Genomic DNA, 16,626 nt, shown 5'->3' on the forward strand with positions numbered 1-16,626 from the left:
CTGTAGAATTAGAAGTATAATTTGTATAAACTTCATTTTTTATATAGACAAGAATAAGTTATATGATGGTGCAAATCCATACATAGGTTTTGACTTAGTACCATTGAAGCCTATCACTTTGTATGTTGCCACAATTTCTATTTTGTTTCACAACTAGTTTATGTATGAATTTAGCATTGTAGGTCCACCCACATTTTTTCAATATTACCTTTTGTTATTCTTGAAAAGAATGTATTCAATTACACAGACAGGCTGGATTCTGAAAAGTAGAATGTGACAGTCTGTCCTTTAAGAATTTTGAACGAGAATGTTGTAGAATTGGTGTAAGATATTTACAATTCTGATGACATCAGTAGAATGACGTCTGGGAAATCAGATCATGTCGCCATTAGAAATAAAGATGGAAAGGTCCAGGTACAAAAGAGATTATTTTCAGCTAATTTAAAATAAATATATCTGTATGTTGGACATTTCAAAAATGAAATGAACTATATACTTGAAATATTGCATACAATTTTAGCAAAGCATGTGGCACAAGGTGTTGCGTACTTCTACCTTGGCAATACATATTATGGTATTGATATCTCTTCTGTATACTTTTCATGATCAATTAACTGTTACCTGAAAAACTGTTGTGATGCTCCAGTATCATCATGGGCACAACACCTAACACCAGAATACCGTACTATATCAATAACTGTATGAAGTCTAAATAAATACATGGTACTCTGGTAATCTGCCATTAACACACAATGATCTAACTCAGAAAATATGTATTTTAATTTTCTAAATCCATGTTTCTTATTTATGATTTATCTTACAGTTAAACGTAAGTTATGAAATTCATTAAATTTAGTATATTAGATATTAATTGTTTATACTGTAGTAGGTTTTCTGGATCACTGATATAAATAATTCCTAAACAGTTTAACCAACATGTCAGACATAGTAGGAGTAAAATAATAAATATTATAATGTATCTATTCAACTAAATTTATTTCAATTTATTTACATACCAACACAATAGTCAATAACAGGATTAAGGCTTTGTACATAAAATACAATTAGTATCAACAATAGAGAGAGGACATTAACAATAATTGCCTTCTCCAAAGTCATCTTTAACCAGGTACAATTTTACAAGTGTTAGGAAAGCTTATTAAAATAGGCCTTGAGTGAGTTATAGATTTATAGTAGTAAATTATAGGCAGAATGCTCATTTTGCTTTTCATTTTTATTCTGTGCAACAGAAGAAGTTTGTATAATAACTGTAGAGAATACATGCAAATGCTTGTATGCAACATATTTACTAATATTTGCAGTAAATTGCTTCCCTGTATTTTCAAATAAGACCAAGTAATGGTACTTTACAAATTCAGTCAACAACATTATTAATCTATGTCAAATAAATTAAAATTATTAAAAATATAATGCATTAGGGCCTACCATTTATATAAAAGTTGTATTGATGAAATTAGTTCTATTATAATAAAAAATAAACACTTAGATAAATATTACTATTATAATTAGATAAATTATTATTATTATTATATGTTTGGGCAGGGACATAGCCAGAATTTCTCTAAAGAAAAGTCAGTTTTCATCTTAAACAACAAAAAATAACCTTAATTAGATATGTCTTTAATTTATGAATTAAGTTTTATGTTTTATTATTCTATATCCATACCTTTTTTATACCAATATCCATGTGCCTAACAATTTAAAAATATAAACTAAAGGAAGTGTGATTTTTATTCTTTCCAAACCAATCTAGATTCCAATCTGTACTATCAATCCAACATAGTTATTGATCAACACAAGAAGGAAACAGGTATCAAAGTTGTGGTGATAGTGAAGTGTGAATAATTGTTTCACACTAGCTATTTTTGTTTTGTTTCCACTGTGACTATGGGTAATATTGATGATGATGAAGAAATATGAATCTTTAATTATATATTTGCCTCAAAATAAAGTTTCACTATTTCATCATCTGAAAGATTCCAAGGCATATTTTACACTCCTATCAAATCACTACTACTAATAACTAGCAAACTGTTCCAAACAAGCACAAAAACAAACACTCATACATACATACAAAACGGTTATTACAGCTGTCTCTTAGCTCTTTAACTCTCTGATTATCTTAGCTCTTACTATCTGATTATATTGACCTAGGCTCTGTATTGGGATTATATATTCCTTTTGTCCTAGAGCCTCTGATATATTGAGGCTCTGGTTTACATTGGTCTCCTGTGCTTAGTCTTTCCTGTGCCCTCCTGCTTTCTCAGATCCTAGTCTCAACAGTAACATGCCTTCAGTCAAAGAAACTTAGATAAATCTCTAAGCCATTTGTCTCAAGTGGTATTATTATTACTTTGCCACAAAAGTGTTGAACTGATTCATTCCAGGAAACGTAATTTCTCTAAGACCATCTACAAAGAATTTGCACCTTTCTTTAATTAGGGTGAATCTGCATAAATGCTATTGCATTTGCAAGTACATACTTCGGTACAATGAACAAGTCCATTAACTTTGCTTGTGTTTAGTGTTTTAATTCATTTCTTTGATTGTACAGTATAACGTTTTTTTAATATTTTGTTGCTACACATATTTTCTGTTTAAAATGCTGTAAAAAATATCCGTACCCTGCTGTAGAACTATATATTTAGGACTCACTGCATCTGATAAGCTCATAATCTTTGGAAAGTCATAAAGCGTTTTAATTTCCAACATTTTTAGTTAAAGCATTGAAAATGTTGATTTAAAAAATTATGTTGACTTCCGATTTTCGGTCAGTGGTACTGTACATGGTTTAATGTTAGAAAATTGGACATTGCCAATAAAAGGGTTAAGAAAGTTAAAATTACTTTTGAATTTATGTTTATATTATGAAATATAAGATTTTTCTTTCTTTTTGATTATTATACTGTGATGGTTGGTATTTTTAGCCATATTATGAATGAATAATTAAGTAGAAAAGTTAATTAGTAATTTTGTGTTTAAAAATGTGCGAGCATTGAATACTAAGTTTATAGTTAAAGAATCTGAATATGAAATTATATCTGCTGGTTGAAGATGTTATACCAGAACCTTTAACTACCCCAAATGTATAACTTTGTGTACCACAATTATGTTACATTTCAATGACAATTTTTGCAAATTTATCTAGAACATTATGCAAATGTAAGACAATAGGAATCAAGACAAGTCCAGTACCTCCAAGTTTGATTATTCATACTTGAAATAAAAATGACATTCAAGGGTGTACTTCTCTCAAAATGTTTAATTCTGAGAACAGCAGAAATGATACTCGAAGGATTATTCCAGAAATGGATTATTCAGGATTTATACATCTGCTCTGCTATATTTTTAAGTGGATGTACTCTTTCTCTTTACCGTTCAAGAGCATATGACGGGAATTTACACAAATTACTTTCTCCTAACGAGTGGTGAGTATGTATACACACATTGTATTTGCGAAGTGACGGATAATCCTGTCATGTAGTGTGTAATTCTGTTATGTGATATTGAGTAAAGTCTTACTTGTTTGGTTGTTTGTGTGCTTTTGTGATTCACTCAATTTTTCCCTTCAAGTTCAGTATATTTAGTCCTCCCGCAATCTCCTCTGTAGCCTTCTTATCCACCGCCTTGCCCCAGCCTCACACCACCTGTTCCACCCATTCAGTTCCATTATTTTGTCAGTTGGCAGCTCATTCTGAATGCTTGTGTGTCCACATACATATCTGTTTATTTTCAGACTCATTTTTGAAAGTAAGTGTTTAGAATGGTTCCTAAACCAGCCGATCCTGACTTTTCCAATAATGTTTATAGTTTGGCTGAACAAATCATTGTCTGAACGGGATATAGGTTGTGGGAATATGCCTAAGAGTAACAAACATATGACAGGTATAAACTTCTGAAATAATTTCATCCAGAGCAATCAAGGTTGCAAATTGTAGGTTATTCTGTTGCATACTATATCATAAAATTATGAAAAAACGTTTTAACCCCTACCACTTTCAATTATGCATGCATAGTAATCATAATTCAGTTCTTGAAGGCTTAATATAAAACATTTTTGTGGGACATCATTCTGACCTTGTTCGGACTAGACCTGGAAGAAGATTAAACCCACGTTGACTTTGTTAGGAGGGACAGAAATGGCCTCATCTTATATGAAGCTAACAAAGATAATCAAATAACATATGACTTACAGGCCTCTTCCTTTTTATCAGTGTTTTATCTTTCTTCCCCACAAGACATACACAAATTCATTGAACACCCACCTAATCACTATAAAAATAACAAACTTTAGTTGTTTACTTGTACAAAGAAAGTTTTAACACTGGAGTGTATTTCATACACTAATGTAAAATCTAGTACAAATATTTAATAAATGTTGTGTTTGATATAAAATATTACTTATTACTTGTTCAATAAAGGACAATATTGTGCACAATTCACTCTCTAATTTAAATATCAATCACGGTCCGTGCCATTGATGGTTGGTGTAAAATGTGGTATTTCCATGTTGTGCTTTTGAAACTGATGGCACATGTTTGGTTTTATATTTAAAATGTCTTAGTCCATCAAAAACCACCAAATGCTACTTTCCTTTTTTGGATATTAAGAGAAAAATATATTTGTTGGCTTGCAATGCAATTTACTCCTTCCACCAATAGTTACCATAATAATGCTATAGTATAGCATGAGAATAATATGGTTGAGTTAGCACTAAAGGTATTTTACCTACAAACCTGGTTTTACTTTATCTGATCATTTTACATCTTCAGGAAAAGTAAAGTAAAACTGTAATCATATATTAAAAATATCAGATTGACTTAGTTTCAAATGATTTAATTCTAACTAATTGAAACACATTGTGGTTGAATAAATTCTATTTTTGCTATGAGGCTGGGATTGAAGATGACTTTGGTGAGACACTGTCTGTATGTGTTGTTCTTCTTCTTCTTAACTGTTTCCAAAACCGCCTCTCTAGAGTTTTGTCCTGTGAAAAATTGTATAAGTTATTTACATGGCAATTAGCTGATAATATATTTATTTCAAACACATTGTTAATGTGTATTTTTACTCTTTTTTCAATAGCTTATAATGCCACTAAAGCTTTGTGTACTATAAAAATCACCTCAACACTACATAATAACGAATAGGCATTATCACAAACATAAATGCATGTAGAAACCACTAAGGCAACCTAGCCTGTCCATACTTGTCCTACTTGATACAAATGTGATTGCAAACTTATTCAGTGTCATCAATATAATTATAAACATATATGCCATATTGAATATAGTGATTTAAAATATAGTAATCAGTATTTGTTATCATGTGTACATTGGATCTAAATATTTACATATATATATATTTAAGTCTATTTAGATTTTCAAAAACTCAATCCTCAATCAGATGCATCCGTGATCTTGTCCCATGTGTGTGTTTTTATTGTTTATAATCAATGATTTTTAGATGATTAAATAATTACATTACATAAAGTTATTACTTATATACTGTGTAGGTTTTAATAGTAGTTCTTTATTTTAAGTTTGTTGTTGACAATTGAAGATTTAGTAGAGAATAATAGTATTTCAGAAATTTGTCATCATTATATGTAACAAAAATCATATGTTTTATAACATATAACAATGGCAAATTTCAGAAATTCTATTATTCTTTTAATAGTGGTGCTGAGTGACTTTATTTAGTTGTCTGGAATTATAACTAAATAGGCGTTATGCATCATGTTTCACAGGAAAAGGAGGTGAGAAAACCTCTTTTTTGGACTTAGGTCTAAAAGAATCTTCGTGGTGCTTATGGAGTATCAAGATATTCAGTATGGATAAGGTTGGATTTAAGTGCCATCTCTGTCAAAGGTCTACACTGCATCCACCACGAGGAGAGATAGCGCACACTATACCTGTCATGTCACCTTGAAAGACAGTTCTGGCCAAACTGAGCAGGGTATGGTACTTCCTAACGTTTAGGCCTGTGAAAACATATAGCACCAAGGGTAGTCTCACCTTTTCTGATAGTCACCCTCCATAGTAAACTTGATTACAGAGATAAACCAACATCTTGAATCTTGAGTCTTGATGATTGGGAGAGAGAGAAAAATCTTAATAATGCTACTGGAAAATGTCAGTATATCATCTAGAATCTCAACTATACAGTCATTAGGCCAATTGATTACTTACATGCTCTTTAAGTCTTAATAGTGGCAACAGAATTTTGAAATTTTTCCATCATTATAGATTATAAAACTTTTCCACAATGTTTCGTGAATTAAAATGCATCTTTTTCCTCCGGTGTCAAAAATAAAAAATGTATTACTACATTGATTACTTGCATGCTTTTAAAGAGATACTAGTGATATTACTCATGTTGGAATAGGTGTTTCTGGTACGATCCCTACTAAATATGCAGAATCTGGATTGATTACCTACTTGTAAAATGTCTACTAAAAAGGCACTGTGGATTGATAGCTTACATGCTGTTTAGGTGGCACTAGTGGTAATAGTGGTGCAGGAATAGATGTAGGTATATCATCTGTAGAATCCCTACTAAATAGTCGCATGAGACGCCCACCAGATGATGTACTAGGTGTGTTGTCTTCACTTTTTGTGCTACGTAGAAACTGTAGTCTGTAACATAAATAATGTGCTTATTCAAAATCATCCTTAAGATTAAATGCAGCCATGCAGGACAGTGTTGATCAAAAGTGTCTTACTAAAAATGTTTGGAAACTTCTAAACTTTTACTATACGAGGGGGTACCCAAAAGTAACCGGAATTGTGTTGCTGGCAGCCGGCAGCGTATAGTAACCCATTGCGAGCTCAGTGACCCCAGTTCCGTTGTCCTAGTGCATTCTGTTCGTTCGTAGTGACTGTTTTCGCTAACCCTGTTTTGTTCTTGTTTCGTTTTTTGTCATGGCAAGTTTAAGTGAACAACGTGCAGCTGTGAAATTTTGTTTTTTACTTGGTAAAAATGCTGCAGAAACTATTTTAATGTTGAATACAGCTTACAAAGATGATGCTATGGGGAAAACTCAGGTCTACGAGTGGTTCGCTCGATTTAAAAATGGCGACATGTCGATTGAAGACAAACCTCGTTCTGGACGTCCATCAACCTCTCGAACGGACGAAAATGTTGAGAAAATTCGTGAACTTTTGCTCACCGACCGTCGACAGACAATTGAGGAACTATCAGAGAGTAGTGGGTTAACTTGGAGATCGGTTCAGCGAATTTTAACAGGAGATTTAGGACTGAAAAGGGTTGCTGCAAAATTTGTTCCTCGACTTCTGACTGACCATCAAAAGGCACATCGAGTTGAAACTTGCCGCCTTCTGAAAGAACATCTCGAAAATGATCCCGATTTTCTGGAAAAGGTAATTACTGGTGATGAGTCATGGTGCTATGGTTATGACCCAGAAACGAAGCAACAGTCAAGCCAATGGAAGTCGCCATCTTCACCTCGTCCAAAAAAATGTCGGCAAGTCAAATCAAACATCAAAACCATGTTGATTTGCTTTTTTGATGCTAAAGGCATTGTTCATTCTGAGTTTGTTCCTCCAGGTCAGACTCTCAACCAAACATTTTATTTGGAGATTTTAAGAAGATTGCGCAACAGTGTTCACCAGAAAAGACCCGATTTGTGGCAGACTGGAGACTGGTTCTTCCACCACGACAACGCACCGGCACACACAGCCATCGTAGTTAGGCAGTTTTTAGCCAAAAACGGCATGGTTCCGCTGCCCCACGCACCTTACTCGCCTGACCTCGCTCCATGCGACTTTTTTTTATTTCCACACATGAAAAGAGGCTTGAAAGGTCAACGATTTGACAGCGTTGAAGAGGTTAAGAAAAAAACGAAGCTCAAGCTTGCAGCCATTTCTAAAGATGACTACAAAAAATGTTTTGATCAATGGAAATACCGTTGGGACAAGTGTATTAGTTGTAATGGAGATTATTTTGAAGGAGATAAGGTCGTATTGTAAAAAATTTGATAATATATAATTTTTATTAAATAATTCCGGTTTTTTTTGGGTACCCCCTCGTACTATTTTCTGAAATGTTAGCAGCCATAATAATTATAGACACACTTCAGTTATTTGATTCATGTAATTATATAATAGATAGTGCTGTAGCACTTTACTGTTAAAAACCTACAACCAGATACCCATTGATAGTATGATTAGTGATTGATGGTTGGAATTTGTTAAATTCTTTTAGTTTCTTCATGTATGTCAATGGACTCGAATTTACATAACCAACTTGATTGGACAATTTTTGTAAATAAATAAATTATAATAGCAAATGAATAGATGGGAAACAACTTACATTTTACTACTTTTATTACTCCTAGACTCAGCTGAGTGACTACGACGTAATCTGAGACGAGTGAAGAAACCATGGTTGGATGGGCTGGCAGTAGAGCGTGCACGAGTCACACAACTGTCAGACCGGTTGCCCTACCCACAACATAATCATTAATAGTCAATCTGAAATCCATTAATAGACAATGAGACATGCTACGATCTCACATGGGCATAGTCACTAAGGACACAGGAGGAGTGGAAATTTTTAAGTCAAAAGTTTCTACAGGTGAGAAGTTTTCAAAGAAGATACAGCCCTCTCGTGGAGGGAGAGAGATCTAAAGTCTGAGTAGTTCACAAGGCTCAATCCTTCTGGATGTCAAGAGTTCCCATAGTATAGTAGGTTACTGGAAACTGACATCTCTAAGAGGACTTTAAAAAAAATGAGAGTTCTCAAAGACAGAGAAACTTCAGAGGCCAAAATCCTCTTGAGGCGATAAGCTACCATTAGCTAGAAATTTCCAAGATTCTTTAACATTTAGATGGTATAGCCTCAGACATTATGAACTCCCATGAGCAGAGAGCTTTCAAAGACCATAAGCGTCGCTAGCGGCTCCGGCTCCCAAAAAATAAAACGTACTATTAAGAAAGTACTCATAGCTATAGCCTAAAATGGACTAAAATATTCATGATACCACACAATGGTGTATATTTCCCAGGCATACTGATTACATAATTTTACAGATATTCTTCATATCACAAATTTACTAATAAAACATGTATAAAGTAGTATTAACATGAAATATAGCCGCTGGTAATACATCAGTAATAATTTCTTCAAATTTAACCTTTACATTTGAAACAAAACAATAGTAAAATATGAGCTTAACAAAAAAGATTATCATGCAATTATATTACTTTCAGTCATTATTTTGTAATCATGGTATGGTTTTAAATATAGCAAAACAAACTATATTACTGATTCTTTCTGATTTAAGTGAGCAATAATCCTAGTGATTCATTATGATAGTGTTGATGAATGAACTGTAACAAAAACTAAAATGGGTGCATAACAGTTTGACATTATTTAGCCTTCTTTGACAAATTTCATCTAAATTTGTATACTTCTATTACTATTAGATATTTAAGAAAATAACAACAAATATAGCAAAGTGGTCAGTCAAAATGGACTAAAACTAAACATATAAAAGTGCTCTGTTGTTCATGTGGTACCAAAACCTGTAATACAGACCTTCAGTGAGAGCAGAAGTGTCATTCTCAATAGTGAGAGTTTGGAGGATGCAGCTTGATATAACTCTTAATGTTGTGTTTAACTCTCGGCTCGATTTTTCTACCATGTAAATCATTCCATTCAGCTGTTGGAAATGGCTGATTTCACTGTTAATTTTCCTTAATAAAATTGAATTCCTGTTCAAGATTTTTTTACTAACGATTTTAAAACTTCTTCACAAGCTTTTAGTTCATCTTCAGATGTTGTTATATGTTCTGAGTTTTTTCTCCAGGTTAAAATTGTGGGATGTCAGTTTAACATTTTTCTTTTTTAAATCTTCTATTTCTTGATTGAGTAACGCATTAGTTGTTAGCATAAAATTTCCTACTTCAACAGACAGGGAAAGGGATGTCTCTGAATCTGCTTCATTTCGTTCATTTGTTCATAACCTCTTGTAATGATTTTTCCATCCTCAGATCTCTGAATATTTATTGAGTGAACACTCATATGTACTGAGAAACATTGAAAATATAAGGCATTTTTATTTATATAAATGTATAACTGGAGTATTTGGCTATAAATGTTTATTCATTTAAAAATTGTAATTCAAGAACTGTATTAAAAGGTTTAATACAAATTGCTTGTTGTACTTGTTCATTTCTAGTACTCCCAAGCTATGGGCAGGTAGAGTCTATATTCAGGTGGTGTCATGTAGTCAAAACAAATCAAAATACCTTTATTCATAAAACTAGGTACAAAGATACAATATTAATGGTAGTATCATAAGTTTTAAAATTAAAAATAATCAAAATTTTACACCTATAAAAGGACAGATCTCTGTACAAGAAATATTACCATCAGTATTCCCCCTTGTATAGGACAGTGAGAGAATAAAATGAGCCCAAGATTGAGCTGGATATTAAGGTTGTTTTTAAGTTTATCTCTTGGTTGAGGGTATTTTGTCATGATAGTTTTCATTACAGGTGGCAACAGTGAGCAAATTTTGATTGAAGAATTACGATGTAAAAATATTATAAATTTTTGTTTCATTTTTTCTTACATTTATTAAATAAATTTAATTTTAAACTTTGGCTTTGGGTTTGGTACATATTCAATAACCAAATTCTTATCACAACTTTGATGATATCAGTTTTCTTCTTTTTTCTAGCACTTTAAGAGAAGAAATAATAAAAGTTCTGCTCTTTATTTTGTGCGGGATGACCACAAGGTCCTTAAGTTCTAGTTTAAAATAGAACAATTCAACAGTCTATACAGTGCCGGTTTTAGCACTACTAGCGTCCTGGGCGAGATTTCTTTGGCGCCCCCTAACTGCAATTCAATTACATACGAAAAAAGGCCTGCAGCGCCCCTTTTCGTCCGGCGCCCCTGGGCCCAACCGCGCCCTACCCTAACACCGCTCCTGAGTCTATATACATTTAATTAAACGTACTTTGAATTAAAATTTTTTTTGCTAAAAGAAACAGCCCTGTATATACAGGGCCCATACGCAGTTTTGGTGGGCCCCGAACAGATATTTGCCCAGGCTCCATCTTGTCCCACCATTAAGCCCCAATCACACCGCTTAACCTACCCACCCACCGTTATTCTGTTTTACAACATCTTATTATTTTGTTAATGATAGTAAGACTCAATAGTAAGTTACAGTTATTAGAATGAGTTATCTCATCCCGTAGATTGAGTTTGTATATATATATATATATATATATATATACATTAAATTGTATATAATGGCAATAGCCTTATTTAATTTCAATAAACACTGAATCGCAAAATATATATATATATTATATAATATATATATATTATATATATATAAAAATAACATATATATATACAGGGTGTATATTATGTCTGGAAACACCCAAATATATCCTTTAATAATTTAAATATAATTTGAAACCTCTTTACAATCGTGATAGAGATTGGGCATCTACTTTTTGGAACAATGTTTTGTTATGTCACACCAACGGGGGACGTCCTGCCGAGGGTATCGTGGAATATTCTTAATGGAAGCCTATACCTTGTGATACAATAATTTTAAAGGTAATAGCTTACTGAATTGAATGCCACAAACCGCATGTCAAAGGAAATTATTCTATCAGAAAATAGAGCATTTTTTAGTATTGAAAATTTACTGATGTTCAACAATGTAATTTTAACATGGTTCTTGCCACAAAATGTGTTACACTAATTTTTTAGCATTTTTTAAATGTTCAATTAAAATAAAATAAACAATTTATTTCTAAGCTGGTTTTCATTAGTACAAATTTACCAGTTTTTATTACAATGAATAAAACTTATGAGTCACTTTCTCTGATTACTTATGAATCTGTACTTGGTGTTTTTCCAGTCAGCAGGAAGGTTTAAAGAGACAAAGGTCACTAGCCTATGAGAAACATTATTGTGTTATTAATCATCTGGTCTACAGGTTTTCAGTTTGTTGAGCATGGAGCTTTCACTAGACAGGTCTAAGCTTGGGAATTACAAATGGACAAAGGTCATATCATTCCTGTCGAGTTAATCAGTGTCTCTGAAGCATTGCTGTCAACAAGTTATCTAATTACAGTAGTTTCAGTTTTTTATTTGGCATTTTAATGGAATTGTCTGAAAGAGAACGAATTACTCTGTTGATGATGCGATGGATATGGCGATCGTCAAAGATCTTATCGGGAAAGTTTTTAATTTGTTTAATGACACTTTCCCAGAAAGGAATCCCATAAGTGTTTCAACAATATCAAAAACTATTGAGCGTTTTGAAATGACAGGGAGTGTACGTAATCGGCCAAAGTCGGGTAGGATACAATCTGCAACAGATGAAGAACATGCACTAGATGTTTTGCAAACATTTTATTGAAGACCCCACATACATCGCTCAGAAAAGCTGCACAGCAACATGATATGCACCCTATGTCTGTGAGTAAGATTTTGAAAATTAATAAATACAAACCATTTAAAGTTCATTTAGTCCAACAGTTAAGTGAGGATGATTACGACAGAAGAGTTGAGTTTTGTGAACTTGTGATGCGCAAATGTGATGACAATAGAGATTTTCTGACCAACATACTATTTTCTGATGAGGCAACTTTTTTTCCTAAATGGCAATGTTAACAGGCACAATTGCCGTTACTGGGGCTAGTGAAAACCCCACATTGGATTACTGAGTCCCATTCACAGCAACCACAAAAACTGAACGTATGGTGTGGAATTTTAGGTAACAAAATTGTTGGACCCTTTTTCATCAATGGAAATTTAAATGCGAACTTTACTACAATATGCTCCAAAATGAAATAATCCCAGCTATTCAAATTGCATCAGGAGAATACTTTGATAATGTATGGTTTCAGCAGGATGGTGCTCCACCCCATTATGCACATTATGACATTTTTGGATGGAGAGTATTTGGATTTAAGGTTTCCTCATAAATGGATTGGCCGAAGAGGAGAAATCGAATGGCCTCCCAAGATCTCCGGATTTGTCACCAATCGATTATTTCCTATGGGGTCATTTAAAAATCCAATGTTTATAGAAGAAAGCCTCATAATTTGGAAGACCTAAGAAACAGGATTATAGAGGAGATTGCTTTGATAACTGAAGAAATGTTAGGCAACTCTGTCGAATCATTTTACACAAGATTGGCTCATTGTAAAACCGTAGAAGGAACACAGTTCGAAACAATTGCTTTGACACCAAATGCAGGTAAAAACGTTTGTTGTAAGACTTTTCTAACAGCATACATTATTTTTTATTTGTAATAAGAAATCAATAACATAAGTATTTTCCATAATTGTACTGTAATAAAAACTGGCAAATTTGTGCTAATAGAACCAGCTTAAAATGAAATTTTTGTTTTATTTTAATTGAACATTTAAAAAAATGCTAAAAAATTAGTGTAACACATTTTGTGGCAAGAACCATGTTAAAATTACATTGTTGAACATCAGTAAATTTTCAATACTAAAAATGCTCTATTTTTCTGATAGAATAATTCCCTTGAGATGCGGTTTGTGGCATTCAATTCAGTAAGCTATTACCTTTAAAAATTATGTATCACAAGGTATAGGCTTCCATTAAGAATATTCACGATACCCTCGGCAGGACGTCCCCCGTTGGTGTGACATAACAAAACATTGTTCCAAAAAGTAGATGCCCAATCTCTATCACGATTGTAAGAGGTTTCAAATTTATATTTAAATTATTAAAGGATATATTTGGGTGTTTCCAGACATAATATACACCCTGTATATATCAATAAAATATTTATTGTATTAACTGATTAATGAACGTTTTATTGCAAATAATAGTTTAATTTATTACACCATCAATATCATACGTATGCAGAGTGCTCAAAAAAGGGGTGTGACAAACTATTGGGTACTAGAAATAAACACGTAAAGTATATATATAAACAAGTAGTCCTATATATACTTTACGTGTTTATATCTAGTACCCAATAGTTTGTCACACCCTTTTTTGAGCACTCTGCATACATATGATATTGATGGTGTAATAAATAAACTATTATTTGCAATAAAACGTTCATTAATCAGTTAATACAATCAATATTTTATTGATATATATATATATATATATATATATATACCTATTACTTCCACCTCTCCCCACCAATAATATAATATATATAGTTGAATTTCCTGATTGTGACTATCTACCTGGTCAGTACTGTAGCTTTTGGTGCATTCACTAACATCAGGCGAAGTAGAACTTTCAGTTGTGTCTTCCTCATCTTCCGGGAGAGGCTCCAAGCGCCTCCTCTGTGGAAACCCTGTTCTGGTGGTTGGTGGCAATGGAGTGATGAGGGTAACACTGCCCAACAACTCGTCCATCATCAGCTGTTCCCTGGCATCGTCTGCTGCTGTGCCAATGTTCGGGCAATCAGGGCATTGCTGTAACATCATCTCTGTAGTGATAATAATGTTTATTTCCATGTACAACAATGCATGGCCATAAGTAATTAAATAAACAACAAATGTGTGGATAATAACAATGAAAACAAGTACAAATAATATTGTAACAATAAGCTAATTTTAATATTGAAATGAAAAGTAAAAAAAGTTCAAATCAATTTGAAAATATTGATTGTTCAAAATTTAAAATAGCTTTTCTCTGTTTGAAGTTTATTTTTGAAGATGGAAAGGTTGTGAAGGAAACAGGATTTTTCCGGACATTTGCCATCGTTCAGTGAAACAAAAAAAATCATGATTTCAAGAAAAATTCTGTTTCCTTCAAAATAGCTTTGTAAGTCATGAATGATTGGAAAAAATATACGTATTTCTAACTGTTCAAGAAAATTTATTTTGTGAGAATAGGATCTTGTGCTTTTTAAATAGGACTCGAACTACTTTTCTGTTTTTGGTACAAGTTTTCAACTTTAAAATATCCTTCCAAACAAAAATTTGTTAAATCGTATTAAACTTCATATTTTGCAAATATACTTTATTGTTTATGAAATACAGTATATATAACAGCAGTTACTAGGTATAAGAATATGGTTTGAAATATGTTAGTTTTAGAATAGAGTAGATGCTTATTTACTATATAGTTATCATTATTGATAAGGAAATATAGTTGAGATAAGTCTTACTTTCTCCCTCAAACCAATGCCAGTAGAATGTATTGTGATAGTCCAAAACATCAAATATGGTTTTCAGCAAAAATAACCTTTTTCGAATTTCTAAACAATTGGAAAAACGTCTGTCCATATATGCATAAATGTACGCAAATATTGGCAACTACCAAACAAACACAATGACTGCCCAAATTTGAAATGAGGGTATCGTTTATTAGTTTATTAATACTAACATACTTGTTTGGACATTATACCTTTTAGGATAAATCAACATTTTTAAGAACTACTTGAACTATTTTGAATAAAAGTGCACTACATATACAATCAGATGCTCGAAAAAATGGTCAAAACTTATCTCTCTTGTAGCTCTTTTTTAAAAGATGTAAAATATTTAGGTTTCAATTTTGGTAGAGTTCAATTGCAGTTTAAATGAAGCTCCCAGGAATGGTTTGATATTCATACAATTTATAGATATAAGTATAGTTTATGATTTCCATAGAGAACGATTTAGTTTTTAGGATATTTTAAACTGAAATAAAATAGTTTATTTTATTATTTATTAAACTGTTTGACTTAGGAAATTAAGTTTATTTAAAGAATTACAATTTGTATTAAAAAACCTCATATAAACAAATTTTTTCTAATGAAAAAAGATTTAAAGTTAAATAAAACAGAAACCAGAAGTATTCACTTGTAGTTCCAATCTCTACTTCTAGTACTTATTGATACACTGTAACTATCTGTAATATAAAAGGAGAGAAAGTTTTGTACCATAATTTGGAATCACAATACCTCGAGTGTTGGAGATGTGAGTTCCGAGTCACCGCTGGTGGGAGTGCCCCAGATGTCCTCGCCTGAAGTACCTCCTGATGTCTCACACTCATCTTCTCCCGCCAGTGACGTAGAAGTGGCTGCTAGCTCACCAGAGAACACTTCCTGTTCTGGCAAACTTCTAAGATATCTGAAATACAGATTAGGTTTTAGTACTATTTCTTTGTATTACTTTATTGACAACAATATACATAAATAATTTTATTATGAGGTTAGAAATATTATTTTAATTGTATGCTGATTTAAACGTATTGTGCTCAAGAGTTGTAAAGATATTTATTTGAATCAAAACAATTATTTTTACAGGAACTTTGTATCAGTATTACAAGTCATTTTTAATGCTTTAATCTGTTAAAATTAAACTAATTGTAGAGTCATGAATTTTATTAACGTGAGAAAGACTTTATGCATTAATAGCAAGAAGTTTTATTCTTTCTACTGTTTGAAATGAAATAATAGTTAATAATTATTAAACAATATATTATTGGTGAAATTATATAAATATGATGTGATATGACTAGAGACTGCCAGTACACCTTATATAATTATGCTTCACACAAATTTATACATTATTTAAATAAATAAAAAAATCAACTACTAATTTACTGATGGCGAGAGAAAAGAAG

The 16,626-nt window shown here is 32.3% G+C and overlaps 1 protein-coding gene across 1 annotated transcript in view; it reads right to left on the bottom strand.

Annotated features, from left to right (window-relative positions):
* Nucleotides 1-977: 977 nt before the first annotated feature.
* The window catches only part of LOC124360504, a 166,729-nt gene continuing 151,080 nt past the window's right edge, over nucleotides 978-16,626 (bottom strand). The window contains exons 28-32 of the mRNA XM_046814195.1: nucleotides 15,962-16,130; nucleotides 14,253-14,486; nucleotides 8,356-8,486; nucleotides 6,506-6,659; nucleotides 978-5,008 (exon numbers count right to left, since the gene is read on the bottom strand). Of these exons, the coding sequence (XP_046670151.1) occupies nucleotides 4,907-5,008; nucleotides 6,506-6,659; nucleotides 8,356-8,486; nucleotides 14,253-14,486; nucleotides 15,962-16,130 (790 nt within the window). The 3' untranslated portion in view covers nucleotides 978-4,906. The remainder of the gene's footprint in view (nucleotides 5,009-6,505; nucleotides 6,660-8,355; nucleotides 8,487-14,252; nucleotides 14,487-15,961; nucleotides 16,131-16,626) is intronic.

Source organism: Homalodisca vitripennis, chromosome 4 (genome assembly GCF_021130785.1).
Source record: "Homalodisca vitripennis isolate AUS2020 chromosome 4, UT_GWSS_2.1, whole genome shotgun sequence".
NCBI classification, from domain to species: Eukaryota; Metazoa; Arthropoda; class Insecta; order Hemiptera; family Cicadellidae; genus Homalodisca; species Homalodisca vitripennis.